The 19,143-nt window shown below is 41.2% G+C and overlaps 1 protein-coding gene across 1 annotated transcript; it reads left to right on the top strand.

Moving 5' to 3' along the window:
* The first annotated feature begins 733 nt into the window (after window positions 1-733).
* On the top strand, window positions 734-17,465 carry TMEM233 (transmembrane protein 233). The gene is made up of 3 exons (XM_033001382.2): window positions 734-1,450; window positions 8,513-8,647; window positions 15,604-17,465. The coding sequence occupies exons 1-3, from the start codon at window positions 1,262-1,264 to the stop codon at window positions 15,613-15,615; spliced, it is 336 nt and encodes a 111-aa protein (XP_032857273.2). The 5' UTR covers window positions 734-1,261; the 3' UTR covers window positions 15,616-17,465.
* The last annotated feature ends 1,678 nt before the right edge of the window (window positions 17,466-19,143 follow it).

The following is a 19,143-nucleotide window of genomic DNA, read 5'->3' as shown; positions in this document are numbered from 1 at the left end:
TGATAGATCAGCAGATTCTCATTCTACATTAAATTGCAGGCATGAATCTGAGAGATGATTAATGTATATGAAAGTATATTTCTTTTCACCTATATTTCTAATGTCTTTACTTTGTTGACTGTGTTTTATCTTGTAGAATAACATCCAGAAACAGGAAACCGTGTCCCCATTCAAGTCAATTGCAAAGCTCCCAGTGACAAAAGTAGCTCATTCATAAAGCTCTAAACACACCTTACTGTTTATTGTAACTTTAATTAATGAAATGTGCACAGGGGGAGCCAGACAGAGCAAAATCTCAACTCCAACCTTCACCTGGTCAGAAGTCTCTTTTGCTGAAACTATGTGCAGGTATAAAGTTCTTTTTTCTTATATCACATGGCAGAAATGGAGCCTGTGCCTTTCTGGGTGCAGGTTTTCATACCTTTCCTCACCAACTTCAAAGCCATGATGGAAGCAAATCTTTATTTACTTGTTTTGTGGTGTGGGGATTTTTTCCATAATAAAGATTTATTTCCTTGCTCCACTTCCTGCATTCCCTGCAGTGGCTTTCACCCTATAGACGTGATGTTCAGTAAGGACTGAATCACCTGCTGAAAATTGGACAAAATACTCTGGGCTTGAGCCACCAAAATGCTTGAAGTTGGTTATTTTCTGCCAGTCTTTCATGGTTTTGCTAAATTTTGCAAGTCACTGGGGTTAGGAGATGACAAATTCAGCCCAGATCCAAGGAAATGCCTTTGCAGACTTTATGCTGCTTGCTGAGGGAGCTCGCAGACTCTCGTCTACCAACACAGGCCAAATTCTCCCCGGGGGGCACTGCAAACTCAGTTAAAGTCGTTTAACTGCAGTTAAAAAGTTTCGGAAAAGCCCAGAACAGCCCCAGGCCGGGCGGCTCGGGACCCCGCTGTCCCAGCGGCGGCTCCGGGGACAGGCCGGGGTTAGCCCGGGGAACCCCCGCCCGCCTCCGGCCAGCCGCCGCCGCCGGGTCACGGTGCTGGAACCACGAAGCGGCTTTTGTTTGCTTTCCCTCTTTTCCCCGATTCCTCCTCCGAACTGACTGGCGGGCTCTAAGATCTCGGCCAAGAGGAGCTGCGGGCGGGCACCCCCCGCCCCCGCCCCGCCGGGTGCCGGCCCGGGGAGGCGCCGCTCCGCTCCGCTCCGCTCCGGGCGGCTCCCTTGGCTCGGCGCCGCGCCGGGGTCACGCCTGCCCGGGGCGCGGCGCTGGGCTTCGCCAGCCGCCCGCCCGCCGCACCGCAGCCCCATGTCCGCGCTCCCCGCCGGTGCCGACATCAAGAGGGCTCTGGAGAACAGCCCCGAGACCAACATCGAGGATGAGCTGCCCGACGGGCCGCCGCAGCCGCGGCCCAAGAACTACCTGCTCCTCAGCATCCTCGCCTGCTTCTGTCCCGCCTATCCCGTCAACATCGTCGCCTTCGTCTTCGCCGTCATGGTGAGTAGTAGCAAGCACCTCGCCGGCTGTCGAGCCACTTGCGGCTTGGGGGTTTGGCGGGGCTCTCCGCGCCGGCCCGGCCTCGGCTGCGATGTTCCCGGCCGGTCCCGCCTGGGACCTGCAGCGGCAAAGCGGGGCTAGGGGAGCCGTCAGGGTAACGGGCATCCAGCCGCCTTTTTAGCCACTTGTCCCTGGCGTGTGTGGACAAAGTTGGGTGAGACAGCGAGCCTGAGAGCATCAGCGGCTCAGCCAGGCTATCCACTTAGCTACCCCAGCATCAGATGCAAAATATGGAATGAAAGGCAGTTCAAATCCTGTTTTCAATATCGGGCTATATAAAGAAGGGGGGGGGGGGTATCCCAGTTAATGAGATTTGTTAAATCAGCTAACTTGCACACTGAATTGGACATAGTATCAATGTGTGAAAGTGGCAGTCGGGGAGCAGAAATCAGATTTGCAAAGGAACAGTTGTGGTTTCTAGTTCAGCTAATCAAATATGGTAGAAGTGCCTTTTTTGAGCCCAACACTAATTATTTGCTAGAATAATTCACGCAACGACAATGATTGTAGGTTGTTGGCAAAAACTCTTATAAAATTGAGTATCAAGTATATTGAGAGAACAGCCTTACTCCTACAAGCCATAATTGATTTGCATAGTTCTTAATAATCCAGCAATCCCATTAACTTCAAAAGGATTGTTAGAACAGAATCTTCTTTGAGTTAAAAGTTGCAGAGTCAGACCCAGACTTTTCTAATAGGATACATGATCAGTGTAATCAGTAATACTGCAATGTATTTCTGTTGTTCAGGAGCTGAAAAGGGTTTAAAACATGTTGTGTATTTTCATCCTTTTCTCTGACAGCCAGGCTGAAAAGGTAAGTAAAAAAATATAGTTGTTTTTGCAATTAAGTATGAGAATAATTGTATCTAAAATATACTAAAGCACACTCTTTTAAGACCAGTAAGATTGATCAGAAATCACACCTAAATATTGGGATACATGCCTTAAACTTGAAAATTACTTGAAGAAGCTGTTCCAAAGCCATCTTCACAACCTTTTTTGTCCAGATAAGTGTTAGCTGTGACTTTCTTTTTTTTTTTTCCTACGTGTTTATTTTCTTTGTTGTTAACTTAACTACACAATATGTGCTCTTTCTTGATATGAAAAGATTTGGTTCTGCTGGTACCCAGCATCCTTTCTGTCTGTGGACACTTAGGGTGCTATATAAAGTAATGAGAGCTGATGATCTGGGGCTGTGAGCATCTGTTCACTGTGACAGTGCTTTCACCAAAGCACTATGGCTGCACAGAAGTTAACTGCCAAGGACAGAATTTGGCCTCTAAAGATTTTTGCACCCCATATGGAGAAATCTCCACCCACTCCCTAGTTGAAGTTCATGCAGGCTTTTGGAGTCAGGCGTAAGTAACTGTCACCAGGGGGATATGTAGAAACCAGGGTGGGAAGAGCACTTCCTGAATGCTAAACAGTCTGTGCAGGTGTCAGCTGCCCACTCCCTTAAAGGGGGGAAACAAAACCCAAACCAATAATCTCCACTATATGCGAGTACCTTCTGTTTCAAAATCTTTCTTACCTAAAACCTCTCTTTTTCCAATAAAATAACATCTGACTTCTTTTCCACAGCCCGATTCCTCTGCCTTTTGGAGCTGCAACCTGTAATTGCTCCATTAACCTCAGCTCCAGGTTCTGCATTTTAACCTATGCTGGTTTTATTTCCACTTCTGCTGGGATCTACATCGTCCCTCTCTTTCTCAGCTTGTTTCCTAGAGTCGCTAAGGGTTAACACTGGTGTACAAGAGTGGGTTATTTTGTTTTCTTACAAGAAATGGAGATACTTTTATAGTCTGCAAATCTTGCCTGAGATCTTGTGTCAGAACAGGTAAAGACCCTTAAAAGTGGAGTTGTCTATAAATTTCAACTTCCTAGAACGGTCCTGGAAAGAAAAGTGCTGTTGGCTTCTAGAGGGCCATGGTTCAGCACCCTGTCTACCTGTGTTATGTCCTCTTTACATGCTCTCAATTCAGACAATGTTTTCACTCTAAAAGTAGAGTCTGGGCTCTAACACACTTCTGAATTAAATGACAGATTTGTCTTCAGTCTCTTCTGCTGTCCCATTTACAACTCCAGTACTGGTTTCCTCACTTCTTTCTCACTTTGGGGGCACAAATCTTAGCATTTCAGATCTTACCTCCTTGACTATACTTTTAGAATCAACCTCTCCCAAGTTCTCCCTATTGTGATAATAACCTTTTCTTGTTCCTTACCTCCTTTGTGAACGAAATCCATTTCTCATGACAGGGTTAAGAGAATAGCTAGTGGAATGGACGCTTAATGGCATCAGCGTGTTGATACATTGGCATTACAAGAGCAGCCCCCTCAAACTAGTTGCTGATCACTGGCAGGTGTGAGGATTGCTTGGCATTTTTAGCAAATGGAGATCTGTTTTCCCTAGGGTCCTGGCCAGCACTCCTGGCTGTAGGATCACTGTTCTCAATACTCCTCTGCAGTTCCAGCCAGATGCCATCAGTTCTCCTGCTTCCTGTTGCTTCCAGCAGCTGTATCGTGTTGCTGGACGATTAGTTGGCTCACTCAGCCCCAGAGGTGCCTCGCTTAGACTTTCCCTACTCTTTCTTACATAGGTGAGACCACAGACATCAGGGGCAGGAGTGTGGGGCAGGTACCACGCCAGCAGGCTCATGTGACAGAAGAGACCTCTGGTGTGAGGATGTGGCTAGGCAGTGTGTCACAGCTATTTGGCTCTTTATTTGCAGTGGTGTCTTTTCCCCCTGTTGTGAACCCAAAGAGCACCTAGCTGGCAGTGAACAGCCATGGTCTCTAAGACCTGGCTCAGGTGGACTGGCTGTATCTGACTCATGGAATCAGAGCTAGAGGGAGGCTGTGGGACAACTCTGAAAAATGAATCAGCACTGAGCTCTGATGTTTGAACAAACTTTGGCCTTTCTCAGTACACTGCCTTCCGTTGTCTTTATTTCAAAGATCTGTATGTCAGGCTAGTCATTTAATTCCGTAGGGCCTTAGATTTATAACAACTTCAGAAGAGTCTCTCAAAAGCTGTTTCTCCCTGATTGTTCGTTCCTAACTCCCTCTTTCTGTTGACACATTTCTGTTTAATCATTTGCATGTTTCAAACAGCATATGTGGTCAAATTGTGACAATCTTGGCTCATCTGCCTCTGATAGCAACAAGTTCTTTGACTGCCTTTGTTACCCTTTGATTCAGATGCCTTGTCTGCATATTAGTTTCCCTAAGCAGAGACAATGAGCAAGAAGGTAGTAGAAGTCATGGGACAACAAAGGATGGAACATGCTTTCTGAGGAGGTCACCTCTTCTAATTGGGATCCTAATTAGCCACATACAGTGTGTTGGCTTTGATCAGGTCAGTGACTAGCATAGTGACCAGTGTTCCTGTACAGCTGTACTTCTCATTAGTTAGAAGGTTTATTTGGAAAGTTTATTATTTATACAGCTTTTTTGAAGTAGCTTGTAGGTACCTGGGCATCTAACTACTTCAGGAGTATTAAACAACAAAGTTCAGCAGCTGTTCTTAAACATTTTTGCATGGCCCTTATCTTTGCAAGCCGGTAAGCTTCTCATCTGCAACACCACTTTCAACTTGTCCCCAGAGACACAGAAGTCCAGCTATTGCCTGCTGCTATGCAGCCTGCAGAGTAAACTCCCCTTTCATTGTATCCTGCTCATCACCTGCCTGTTTCATTTGCCAAAAAGCAGATATCAAGCCTGGTTCTGAATTGGTCCCTGAGTCCCCCCTCTTCTTTCTCTTTCACCATAAGTTATTCTCACAGTGAGGAGTAGTACTGAGCCAGCATGTCTCGTTCTTCCTTTGGTCTGAACTAGGGAGTGTGTCTCATTTCCAGGCACAGCCAAATAAGGTTTGTTACAGCCTGGATCATGGAAAGCCTAGAAAATGTTGATCAGAGAACCTCAGTCTGATCTGCCCAGATTTGTAAGAGATGTAGAGGAGGATTTCAGAAGTAATTCAGTATTCTTTTTGCTTTTGCCATAAATGGTGCTCTGGGAATGTGGAACAGAAAATACACATTAAAAGAGATTAATAGTTTGTAGCTAATTCAGGAAATTTCTGTTCATATGAGGTTAAGTTGCTTCATTGTTGAACTGAGACTATCTTTTATAAATAGATGTGTGTGAACCTGGTGAAGTCACTGAGATTGCTCAAGTAAATAAGCAGCTGCAGAACTGTGGCTTTAATTTAGTTTATGACTTCATAGTGAGCAAGTTAGCAGAAACCTGAGAAATCATATGGTATTAGACTGAAAATGGCTGAAATTTGTTTTAAAAGTTGGACAGCCCAAATGTCACACACAGATGCTGTATTCTGTGTATGTTGCTTAGCCCTTGGAAATGAGCAATGTAGCATTTAAGGCTTTAACAGTTAATGTTGTCTGTCTCTAACGCTAAAAACTGGAAGCTTGATCCAAGGGCCCTCTGATTTCAAAGAGCTTTGCATCAGACCCCAACCACTCCTCCAAACCTCTTATTTTTTCTTGAATGCTAAGTTATGCTATTTAATTTAAACCTCTTAATAAAGAAACTTTTGTCTCTTTCCTGTCTCTCCCAAATCCTCTGCTTTATCATTAATGCTGTTTTCCTCCTCTTCATCGTGTATTTGTATTAAAATAACATTATTTATTAAAGTGCACAGGGTGAATTATTTATGCAGTACCTGCAGAAATCACAGAGACATTCTCCAGACTTCCTAAATATATTAGTAAAATTGCACAGAAATTCAAGCTGGTGCTGTCATGTCTAGTGTACAACTCTGTCTCAGTCTTGAGACCACATGTATGGGGAACTGAGTTTAGAGTGTTTGCAAGACCACTCTCTAGATGTCATGCAAAGCGAGTCCTTTGATGGGTGGGGAGAACAAAGTACAGGACTGGGGTGTCAGTGGTGCTTCTCCATGTTTCTTCCTGTAGCCACAGTCACACTTATAGTTGCTGACAGAGGCAGAAGGAGAAGTCAGCATTCTCAAGACCAAACCAAGCCATGTTTCTTCTGTATTTTGAGAAAACCTAAGAAAGGTCTTTTCCTGTAGACAGGACTGCTGAAAACAGTGGAATAACTTAGATGAGAGGAACTGTGCCAGCCACCCTTTGTAACAGGATGCTCCACTGGTGAAGAATCAGAGGTGACATCATCTTATTTGACTATGTGTTTGTGTCTGCCTCCCCTTTCCATCTTTTCCGATTATAACCTTTAAGTCCACTATCCAACCTCAATGAAATTTGACAGCAGAGCATAGGTATTACTGATATCCTTTAGGGAAATAAAATAGAGAAATGTTTAGGCATGTATGCTTCCAGGAAGAGAAGAAATGTATCAGTTCTCTCTTTAAGAGCAAGAGTGCATCAGCAGCTTAGCCTTTCTTGGACACTAGAGAATAAGTACCTGCACTTATCCTTGAGATGCAATTCTAGGAATATAGGTTTCATTGCTTTGGGACTGTCTTGGCACGAGTGATCTTACTGCAGTGCTAACACCAAGGATGCATCTAGCCCATTAATTTTGTGTGCTCACTAATCAACAGAACACACAGAGATAATGTCCCTAATTATTTTTCTGCTTGGGGAAAAAAGGCTTTACAACAATGCTTGGTATGTTCTGCAGTTCATTTCTTTCCTGCTCTCCACCGTATCAGATCTTCACACTGTTGAATAGCTGTTGTTCTGTCTTTGCTACAAGAAGTGATTCGTAACTAAAGCACTTTCGTAATACCACTTGGTGATACCTCATGCAGTCATTTTCTAAAGACAATCTGAATTATTTAGTCCACAGAACAGTTCATTTGATCAGGTCCCTGTATTTCTCCCCCCGCACCTCATGTTTCTGGGATACTACTTGAAACACTTATACTAAAGAACAGGTTATGACTAACCTAATTCCCCAAGGAAGTGTGCTGAGATAGTTCAATAGTGCAAGCTGATAAAGAAATATGGACTCAGTGTCGTAGTTTGTGAACTCAAATTCTCTCAATCTTACAAAATAATTCTTAGTAATAATACTCTTTTCAAAAATTCTTTGTTAGCATCTTATTCTTGGGAAAAAGTTACTATAAACTCATGTACTAATTGTGTTAACTCATGTACTAGAATATTTCAGTGTCCTTCACTGAATATTTTCTTTCAAAAATATGGTCTCGTTAAAACAAAAATTAATTCAGAAAAGCCTACAGTCTGTCTCACAACAGACTAGAAGATCACAGTGGTCCTATCACACCTTGCAATCTTTGCATGTAGTGAATATAAAACATTTGCCAAATCATGGGTGGATAGAGATAAACTCAAGTCTGTTGAGCTAATATCTGTATGTCTGATGCATACCTCAGGATGTATATGATAATAATTACCAGTGCATACCAAAAATGCAAAGGGACAGAATTTCTAGCCCATGAAGATGGCACTCAGATGTTTTGTTCGGATGATCTATATTTATTTGTTTTTTTTTTTTTTTTCCACCGCCAGCAAACCTACCTAATAATTCTTGAAACTTTGTTTTGAAAAGTAAGACATTGGAAAAATAGGAAATTAGTAAACTTTTATTAAGAAGTTTTCCTGAGGCTTTCTGTAAAAACAGCCTATTTGTGCTCCTTTTCATGCTTACGATCCTACAAAGCATAAGAGTTTATTTCACTGTTAGTGAAGTGGCCAACTAATAATTCACATATACTATAAAAATATTTCCAGAGGTAAAAACCACTGATTTATGTGGGTGGATTAGAGTTGATTTGACAGCTTTTATGTTGGTGTTTACAAGAAAACTCATCATGTGAATATAGCCTCACCACTGAAAATAAAAGAGCTGTAGTTGCAATGAAGTGTTCAGTGAGTTGAACAGAAAACTGGACTTCCTGCTTACCTTGAACTGTTGGCGGTGGATCTTTGTTTTTACATGTTCATAGAGTTTACTCGAAAGCAGTCACATTGGTTTGTATACAGATTTCTGTTTAAAAAAAAAGTCACAAATTCTCTGTTTCTCTTCTGCAGGCTTTAAACAGTTATAATCAAGGAGATATAGAAGGGTCAAAAAGACTGGGTCGCAATGCTCTCTGGGTTGCTGTTGCGTCAATTATCATTGGCCTTGTCATCATTGGAATCTATTGCGTAGTTCATTTCACAACGGTAAGCAAAATGCTAATAGTTCCAATGCAACCAGTTCTTCTCTGAGCACGAGCTTCAGAATAAGAAACTAAAGATTGTCAGAACTGCCTACTAATATTAAAATGTAGGGATGCATGTGTTTTCCAAAATACCAAGTTTTACTTATTTTGCAATTTAGAAAATTCTGTTGTCTGTGGTTAAATGCAAACAACTGTGTTTTAACAGCAGTGCATTTTCTAGAAACTCTTGCAGCTTCCATGGGTTTCCAATTTAGGCCAGTTGCTTTTTGTTTTTTTCTCCTCAGTTTCACCATCTATAAGACCAAGTGCATAGAGATCCTTAGATTTCAGGTAATAGAGTCCCCAGCTGCTAATTTTCAGTCTTATAATCTGTCCAACAGAACTTTTAACTTTGCAAGGAGAAGACAACAGACAGTAACTACTTTACTGTTTGATAATAAGGTGACTATAACTATATCAAAAGTGACCATAAATATAATTTTGACTTGGCTTGCTGTGTTATAAGCTCATTCACTCCCAGCGCTGTATAACTGACCTGCCTCTGTATGCCTGGGACAACAGTGAAGAAGCCCAACAAATGAATCTCTGTATACACAGTGGTTACCCAGATGGATTATAAGCTTATTTGGAAAAGAGGACAAAAGTAATCAGGGTGTTGATATCCTTTCTTAAGATTGTGCCACAATATGTTCTTTGCTCCATAGTAGTGTGCACTTCCCATTAAAATTACCAGTTTAAATCAATTTATTATTGGCTGTTTTATTTGGTGAGCCTGTCAGTGCACTGTACAAACTTATGTATAAACTATAAACAGAGATCACCTCATCCACCACTGAAATGCAGACATCTCTGGCGAGTGGAATGGTGTTGCTGTTTAAACATGTACAACATGTTCAGACAAAAACTTGAAGTACACCATATTGAACAGCAAGGAATTCACTGGGGATGGGGTCCATTTCGGTAGGATGTTAGTGGATGGTGCCACAGAATCAGAAACTTACTGTATACTCAATAATTTCCCATGTATTTTTCAAGCATGAATCTCTCTTTGGTTTAGCTTGTGTTCAGTTTGCTCAGCCCTCAGATTTAAAACCAAGTCATTTCAGGCAGGGAGTGCCAAGTTTTGTAATTGACAGCAGCAGTAAATTCCTGTGCTCGCTTCTACTACCTTACTCATCATTTCTCAGACACGGATAGCAGCTCAATATTTTTTTTTAAGTAGGAGAGAAGGGCAGCATGAGTGGCAGACAACACTGACCTGAAGCATTCACGTTAACCAGGGCACACTACCTACATTTAGTTGTAGTCAACATTTCACTTTTGCTACAGTAGGACCCTGTGTGCTGAATGTGTCAATGCTTCTTTGTGCCCATTGCCAAATATTAGTGGTAGTTAGCACTTTGCATCTAGCTAGTATTTGTAAGCACCTCTCTCTCTCCTACCCTCAAGGAAGTAAACAGCAGTAAATCAGTGTAATACGACCTTATAAGGTTTTTTGTAAGTTTTGTCTTTTGAAATTTTTTTTTAATTGGGTTTGGGTTTGGGTTTTTTTAAAGAGAAAAATCTCTGTGTTAGATGGAAGCATTGCCAGCTGCCTGGGAACCCTCAGCACACTGCTGGGATATTAATTTCTGTATTTGGTGAATAGTTTCTATAGAGATCTCTTGGCCAGATGGTAGCTTGAGTACTGTGAGGACTCAAGGTTTACTGGATTCAACCTGCTCTCTGGCTTTCCAGTCTCTTTACTACTCCCCTTCTCCCTCTCACCTGTCACCCTTCAAAGAGCCCTTGCTCCTAAGAAAGTGTTCAATGGGAACAACAATCTTCTTTATTCTTCTGATGTGAAAATGAGTGAACAGGAGCACCCAACTGGCCTTTCCATCCTCCATGCTTACCTGAGTCCCCTTTGTTGCCTTACTCTTGGATGTTTGTATTTTACACTAAATTGTCTTGGAGTTTGACATGCCACTGGTGTGGATGGCATTGCATGCTCTGTGCAGTTATCTCAGATCCATTTGTACCTCGGTCATGATTATTTACTAACAGCCACTTTGCACTCTGCTAATGTGAAGTGATTGTAAATTACTTCCATGCTAACTTTAATATATATGCTTCAATATTAGTAAGATAGTACAAAATAACCTTAATAGAATAATATGACAGTCAGCCCTGTAACCATTTGATTACCATGAGGCACAGATCTGATGTCACCCTCCTTCTGAAGCTCCATCTGGGTCAAGGCGTCTGATATGCCAGGCAGTTGCTCCAGCAGTTTCGGGGACAGTGCCCTGTGGCTTATCACCACCACTGTTGCTCACTGCCAAGCAGTCCCTTGCTGTCTTCAGCAGAGTTTTTGGGTATCCTTCTGTGCAAACTCACAACTTAATTGCTAAAACCCCTCTTTGCCACTCCTGAACATCTCTCATTGTGAATTGAGCACTGAAATACTTCCTCATCTCTGGACACAGATTCCTTCAGCATTCACTGGAACATAATTTCCTCTTTATGAATGGTATTTCTAGATGACCAGTTCAATGAGATCAGTGCCTAGCTTGATGAATTTCAGTAGCCTCTGAGTATCAAAACCTATATGCCCTATTAAAAATTCCAACCAAAGTTATCCATTTGTTTCCACATCTCTTCTGGCTTTTCAGTACCCAAACCTATTGTGTGTTCCCTCTTGCTTAGGAAAGGGGTTAAGTCCTGTGCTTTAAGCAGAGCTGAGGAGGGCTCCCATAGTACTCCACATGCCTCAACCAAGAGAAAAACATCTAGTCATGGGTGTTGAGGGTAGAAATGGTAGTAGAAGCTACAGAGAGAGGAAGTACAAGATATTCCAGCTTTGAACAAACAGTGACATACCCCTGGTTATACCCCCCCAATAATACTGGTAGACTTGGGAAGAGGAAGACCCTTTCACTTTTCAGAAAATTCCTACCTCTGGACCTGGAGCTTTGGTTTATTCAGTTACAGAGTAACAGTAGCACAGGAATAGCACCAGGCGACACTTACATCTGCATGGAAGAAACAGCCTTGACTTTTCATTTTGAAGATGTACTCAGTGCTGAGCCAACTCAGGGCTTCTAATGTTGCCTTAGAGAGCCTTGTTTGTCTTTAACACTGGCATGTTATTTTTAGCAAACATAAATTAAGATATATAGGGAGATAGATATATATAGATAGATATATAGAGAGATACATATATATCCTGGAACAAGGCCCACCCAACACTCGGGAATCATCTACCTTCTGCAGTCATGACCCTGAATGTAGACAAGGGGAAACCGTCACTTGCATCACTGGATTTAACAGCCCAGCAATAAAACTTGTCTGTCTTGATCAATGTAAACTAGGGTGTTCCTCATTATGCTGAGGAATCACTGAGTGTTAAGCTGTGGTGTGTGCTGAATCAGGGCTGTCCCTCATTCCACACAAGGCCAAAATTATTCTTACTCCATTCTGTAGCTTTTACCCTGTCCTGTTGGCTTCTCCTGCACTCCTACCTTGCCAGTCCTGAATGCTGAATTACACTTCCACTGCTTGATCAGATGTAACTTAAACCAGTATTTGTATCACCACTGAGCCGAGCCCTGTGTATGTGCCCATCGTCATGTTGTCCACCAAGAACTGCAGTGAGAAGATGGATATGTTTGTCTTCCATAAGGAGACATCACTACGAACTGAAACAGCGCAGAGCTGGGTGCACGTGGCCCTCCTCTGTTGTAATATGCCTGGTTAGAGAGTGAATGGCAAGGCACCTAATGACAGGCAACACACAGCTGTGAACCACATCCCGAATCCTGCCTCTAGTTCTGATGTCTTTGTCTTAAGAAAGATGTGGTGTATAAACACACACACACACAAAATAAAAAGAAAGAAGAGCCCCAAGGTATGAAAAAATCTTTATATGTGGACAGACAAAATAGAAAGACTTAGGAACTGGTTGTTAAAGGCAGTGAGGTAAAGAGTGATCATTTGTTGTCTATTACAAATAAGATGAAGGGGGGTCAGAGGAAAGCAGCTTTAAACAAGGAGGAGGTACTTTTCCATTTGACACAACAATGCAGCTGTGGGACTTACTCCTTCTGGTTGCTGTGGATACAAAAATTACAAATTATTTTAAGCAGTAGCAAGTGGAGTTACAAAAAGAGCTTAAATGCAAAAATGCAGATACAATCTCAGGCTCAGAATGTTTCTAAACTGCTGATTGCTAGAGCTGGAAGGCAATAAATAGAGAAACATCACCCTGAACATAGCCTTTTCTTAATGCGCTCCTTTAGGCGTTTGTAACATGTCACTGTTAGAGGTGGGATGCTGCAAAGCTGGCTTCTTGCTCTGACCTAGTAGCACTATTCTTACATTCCATCATGAAGCTTTTAGTAGCCTTTCCACTGACTTGAATGGATTTGGAGTCAGCTTTCCTGTCTCTTCCTAAACATTTTGATCAGGTAAAGCTAATAATTGTGTCAGTCGATATGAAGGCTCTCCAGTAGTTCATGGTCTGTGTTTTCAGAGCAGTCTCAAAATTTTTGGAGCAGATTCCAAATTCTGTTTTGTTTTGCTTTTTGATAACACCAGATGTTTGTTGTCTTTGGATTTTATTTGAGTCCTACTGGCAGGATTTAGGGAAACATAATCCTGGGCTGGAACCTCCTCACTTAAGTGAAGGAGACCCCATGTATCCCAAACCCTTTTCTTAACTGGATTGAAGTATGTCATATTCACTTCAAGCTACCATGGGAATCATGCATTCTTATTCCATTGCTGGGTTTGCTGCATAGCCTGTTAGTAGTCTGAAACAACATGCAGCTTCTTACAGTGCGTACTTTTAGACTGTCTCTAGTGTCTGAGTGACATTTGACAATGCTGCTCAGGGCAGAACCAGAGCTCACGTGAGTTTTGCATCTCAATTGAGCCACAAAGAATATCATATAAAGCCCTTGTCTTTTGTGTACCTCTCTAGTGGTTCTCTGCAGCCTAGACAAGTAAGAGTGAGTCAAGCAGAAATGTGGAGAACTAGGAAGAGGTGTTAGAGTGAACTAGACATAAGCTTTTGTAGAGCTCTGACTGAGATAGTGACAATTTTGGTACGAGGAAGGGTAGCCAAAGTACTGAAGGAAAGGAATGCAGGAAACTCCTGCCAATGGAACAGTGTCCAAGGCTTTTTAAATTCACATCAGAAGTTCATTGTCTCTGTTTATCTTGAACCCCAGGGCCACCGGAAGGGTAGAATTATCTTCTGGTAATAACTTATGTGAGAAGCGTTGTTGTGTTCAGTGACTTTGGAATTTCATGCAAACCATTATGATATTTTAATGCTTTTGTAGAGGAGTGTGAACTTCTGAACCCTTCTTTAATCTCACTTGATCTAGAACTTCACCCCATGGGAGTCACAGAAATACCACCTGTCAGCATGGCTTCGAAGGAAGACAGAGACACAGCCAGGCTGTGTGGAAAGTACTAGCTTATACTGTTTCATAATCAGTAGGGTCTTAAATCAAGCATATGTGCAGTAATGCAACATCGGTAATTACTGCTAGAAGGAAAAGGAGTAAGAATTTAGACTGTGCATGAGGGACAGTTGTATACAAACATTTTTCTCACTAACTTAGAAATAATTATTGAGGGGGAAAAGGTGTGCAAGGTGATTTTTAATATCTCTGCTGTCCCCTTCCCAAGGCTCTCAAAAGCCTTTGTAGGCTGTCTCTTTCAGAGACAGAATAAACTGAGGGGCCAGTAAGATGACAGGAATTATGCAGCCAGCCTTCAGATCTTTACATTGCCAATCCCATTCTCCATACCTTACCACAGAAAAAAATAGAGTCAAGGAAGACTACCTGCCTTTCACTGCAGGGATTGACCTGCCAGTAACTGATAGAGCGCAAAGTCTGAAGTCAGGGCATTCCTGTTGTCTTTCACCCACATTAATTCTTGGTGTCCACCTAGCCAGTGAGCTCATACTGCTGCTTTTCTATCAGTAAGGGCACTAACTGATTATGTCCTTGCATCCCTATCTCTTTTTACTGGATTTGTAAAAATATAAGAGCTTAAAGTCCTCTGCCTGTGTATCAAATCTGTTCAGTCAGCTCAGGGGCTGAATAGTGGGCAGACACACATAGATGCACAGAGGCAATGTGATTACATCAGCCTTGTTTCCTTAGCAAGCCACATTAAAAATTCTGGTCCAGTTGTTTCATCTGCGCACGGAGGAAATGTCCCAACAATAGATTCTGCCCAGTGGAGTTCTAAGTAGCATCCAAGAGACAAATGAACAAAGGAGTTAATGCTGTCTACAGGATATATTTATTGTTTGGTGCCTTATGTCCTAGATCTCTCTTTAAGCAGCTGCTAAAAGGTAGCTGCTTGATGGAGAAGATATTTCAGACTGCAGCAGAGAACTCAGCTTCCAGGGACAAGCCAGTGAGATCAGTACATCCACGGGTAATATCTGAGACCTACCCCCAACACAAGAATTTGAGGGAACTTCTCAGATCTTTCCTCTACTAATGTAGGTGCACAGGAGAGGTTACCCAGTCCTTTTAAAACATCTGTCATGTATTGTGGTTGTATTTACCAAGTTGTCTACTGCTGAAAGTATTGGTCTTGCCTGACTGTTTTATGTACCACCTCAAAGAAGCAGGGATGCTGTTGACCTCATGAAACTTCATCAAATAAGAGCCCATTTCCTGGCAATGAAAGGTCCTAGGTCACATTGATTCAGGTAACCCAGTTTAAAAATTCACTTCAGATTGACAGATGACCAGTGCCATTAGAAACATAGCTCTTTGATTCAAAACTGTATTGAACCACTAATCTAGAGGATGTTTGTTAAGAAAACAAGTGCCACTAATGTGGCATAATGTATCCATTAAATTTGTAGAATTAATAATTTAAACTAACAAGGCAAACTCTCTGTCTTTTTCTCTTTTAAAAATACATATTTCTGTGTCCTTGCAGCATGCTATCTGAAGACCAGGACTGCACTTGGAGGATATCATCATGTAAATCTCAGGAGGGGAAAAAGAAGAGAAGGATACCCTTCATTCCAGACTGCTAGATTTGACCCTACAAGTCTTCAGAGGCATGTTGCTGGTGGATTAACTGATAGTCCAGTTAGTTAATCAGCATGGCGTGACCAGGTTTTCAAAATTATTTATTTATAAGAAATCTCAGTATAAAGCAACATTTTCTCTTTTACCCTAATGTATAATGAGATCCTTCCCTAACAACTCCATTTTCTTTCTCATTTACATGGAATGTATGCTGGATACATGATGTTCCCTGGCTGACCCTAGCCAGACAAAGCCAACATATCTAGACTGTTTATAGTGCACAATATAAGACCTGATGCACAGCCTGCTGAAGCTAGTAGAAGAACTCCTGTTGCCTCCAATGGGTTTTGGATCAGGCCATTAAGGATTTTTTTATTACTTTAAAATAGTCTCAACATAACACAGTCATAAGCATGGGTTTGTGATTTTATCCTGTTATGTGATTTTATAATGCCGTGGGCATACACTGACTCAGCGGCTGCTTTCTTCTGCCATTCTCTGCTTTTAGGTCTTTTACCTTGGATTTTTAACCACCTGGGACCGATTTCAATCACTTCATTATTAAGAGACACTCTTCTTCCATATTTTTCTTAATGATTTATTTTTGTTTTGTTGTCTTTCATTGTTGAACTCCCTTGACTTAGCTCCAGTCCTGCATTAAAGTTGCACTGATCATATTTTCCTCTTTCAACTTCACGTATGTAAAAAAGTTCCTATTTTTTTATCTGACAAAAGATCTTTTTAAATAGATGTTCTTCTTCATCCCTTTGTTATTGTTCCTCTAGCAAGTCACATAGTTTCATTGTGTTTTGCTTTGTTCATGTCTTATTTTGTTTAGTTCATCTTCTCATCTTGCTATGAATAGTCTATATATCAATGCAGTTGGAGATGGACAGACTTTTGTACCCTTACATAGTTACACACACTCTTTCTGATCCTAAGACATTACTCTGTGAACAGCAGGTTCACATACAGGTTACAGTATTGATGGCCTCTAAATTACTGCAGTTTCTTGATACCTTAAGAAAATTTAGCATGGGACAGCTGTTTTTTATTAGCTAAAAACTGTTTGAAAGAATATATTTGTTTGTCACACAAATATTCCATGTTAAAAGGAGTAAGCTCTGGCAAGCATTAAGACCGAGGGCTACATCTTCAGCAGTTGTTGCTCCATTTGCTTTAATTGTTACTACATCTTCAAGCAAGCTATGCTAACTTATGCTTACTTTCCTTGCACTAACATAAATCTCGACTGACTACCCAGAAATGCGTGGGGGTTTTGCAGGTGCAAGTGAGAAAAGAATCATGCCTGGCAGGAGTACAACTACCTATTAAAAAAAAAAAAAAAAAGTCTCCCAGAAACCTTTACTTGTTAAAGCATATGCCTGGAAGTAGCATGTATTTTCTGTGCCTTGATACTATACTTTTAATGTGCTTTTTCGCTTTTCTTTCTGCCAAATCCTGTTTTTCATTAAAGTCAGTGATGCATCACATATCCTTAATTACTCCAGTATAAAACTTAATGAACACTGGTGAAATCAGTTGATTTCTTCAGCACTTACACTGATCGAATTTTTCCACATGGGAATCTTGCCACTGATTTTGATGATCCCAAGAACTGGCTGTTCTGTGAATTCTTCTTCAGTTTTTGGATACTATTCCAATGGTCTGATATGTCTTGTGGGACTTTTAGTAGCTTGCCTTATAACCAAATATGATAGAACTGTCATTGAGAAGTGGAATAAAATTACTTTTAATTCATGTCCATTCTGGTACGTGGAAAGTGTCTTTCATAAGTTTTGTTGCCTCTTCTATTTTAAAGAGCAATATCCCTTTTTCTAAAGCCTTGGACAGTTTCAGAGTGAAGTGAATCAAAACAAAAACATGATTTCTGACCAACGTGATACTGTACAATCAGTCTGTACTGCAGCTAGTACATTCAGAAGTTACTAGAGGTCATCTAATGCTCAAAATATCAGCAAGGTAGGCTGGTAGGCTCTTTGCTTCATTTTCAAAATAGCATCCAGAAAGAGTTTTGAGGCCTTTTCAGAATTGTCCCTCAGTGGTCTCTTTGGGGCTTTCCTACCATGAGAGGGAAAGTGGTCAAAGGAGGCTTCTCAGCAGGTAACAGAGGTCAGATTTCCACCACCTTGAATCAAAGCTGGCATCAAAGTAAACACCACTGTATTGCTGTAGTAATAGTTTTCTATGTCAGTGTACTGAAAATCAAAGTGTGTACAAAAAAAAAGTGCTTCATCCTTCTGCAAAATAATAAACTTCAGTACTGTAAACTAAACCACAGCTAGAGGTGTGAGAGGAGAAAAAAATTTCCAAAGGTATGTGGGCACTAGAAGATAGGGCTAAGCAACTTGAAGTATTTTTTTAAAGTGCCTAACAAAGATTTAGATCAATAGAAGCTAGACACCTGACTTGTTCAGATGCTTTTGAAAACCATACTGGAAATCTAACTTGCATCTTGGTGCTCATAAATATCTTTGAAGTCTCGCTCTTAATATAATTGAGAATTGAGCCATTGTATTTTCAGTGCTTCTGAAGATAAATGTTGCTACCTTACAGTGCTATTGATTGGTATAAAAATAAAGGCTTTATATTAAACCACTTAATGTGACAGAGAGGGGAAAATGCAGCAATTCCTCTAATGTCCTTTAGTGCTTCTATATCATAGGTAGTCTTATTTTTGCTTTACTAATGTACCGGTATCTGTTCTCTTAATTTATGTTGACATAAATTTTCAACCATGTTTGAGAAATGCAGTCAAGCGCGCAGCTTGTGCTGGAAATTAATATCTTCCCTGTACAACCAAATCATTCTGTTGTAGGTATGATAGACCTATACAAAGTGAGGTATCAAAAATAGGGAAGCTAAATGACATTTTACTGCCCAAATCAGCAAGACCCCTGATGACAGCAGTGGATGTGGAAGGCAGAATGCAGTTGTCTGTCTGAGGAATTAGTGCCTGCTTTTTATTTTAAGTGACACACAATCAAATTTCATTATCTGTGACAGCCTCTGGAAATTACCTGCTCTTCATCACCATGCATCTAGATTTCAGTTTGGCCCATTTTTATTCTGCATTGCAACTACCATTTTTTGGCGGGGAAAAAAAAAAAAAAAAAAAAGAGCTGTCATATGTATGTGCTGCATTATATTATTTCATGAAATTGTGAGGGGGGAAAAGCGGTAAAATGTATTTCAGCTCAACATCTGTGTCCTGGGCAGGTGAACAGTCTTCCTTCCACAAAGCTGCTCTAGGCTTCCATTTTTTGATGCAGTCTTCCTGCATGCTGAACGCACCAACTAATGCCTGAAGCCCAGCTTTCTTTTCCTTTCTGCATGTATTACAGGCAGAGACAGATGGAAACTTGAAATTGCTGGCCTCAGCTCCTGGATCATGTTAGCATCTTTCGCTTCTTACAGGGCAGCT

The sequence above is a fragment of the Tyto alba genome, unplaced genomic scaffold (genome assembly GCF_018691265.1).
Source record: "Tyto alba isolate M040663 unplaced genomic scaffold, T.alba_DEE_v4.0 Super-Scaffold_44, whole genome shotgun sequence".
NCBI classification, from domain to species: domain Eukaryota; kingdom Metazoa; phylum Chordata; class Aves; order Strigiformes; family Tytonidae; genus Tyto; species Tyto alba.
Note: the sequence above shows the minus strand (reverse complement) of the source record. Positions and strands in the feature narration are given on the sequence as shown.

What these genes read in the sequence shown, in the direction of transcription:
- TMEM233 (XM_033001382.2), top strand. Translation starts at nt 1,262, where the DNA reads ATGTCCGCGCTCCCCGCCGGTGCCGACATCAAGAGGGCTCTGGAGAAC. An exon ending in CCTTCGTCTTCGCCGTCATG is followed by an intron (nt 1,451 to 8,512) that starts GTGAGTAGTAGC and finishes TCTCTTCTGCAG; the next exon opens with GCTTTAAACAGTTATAATCA.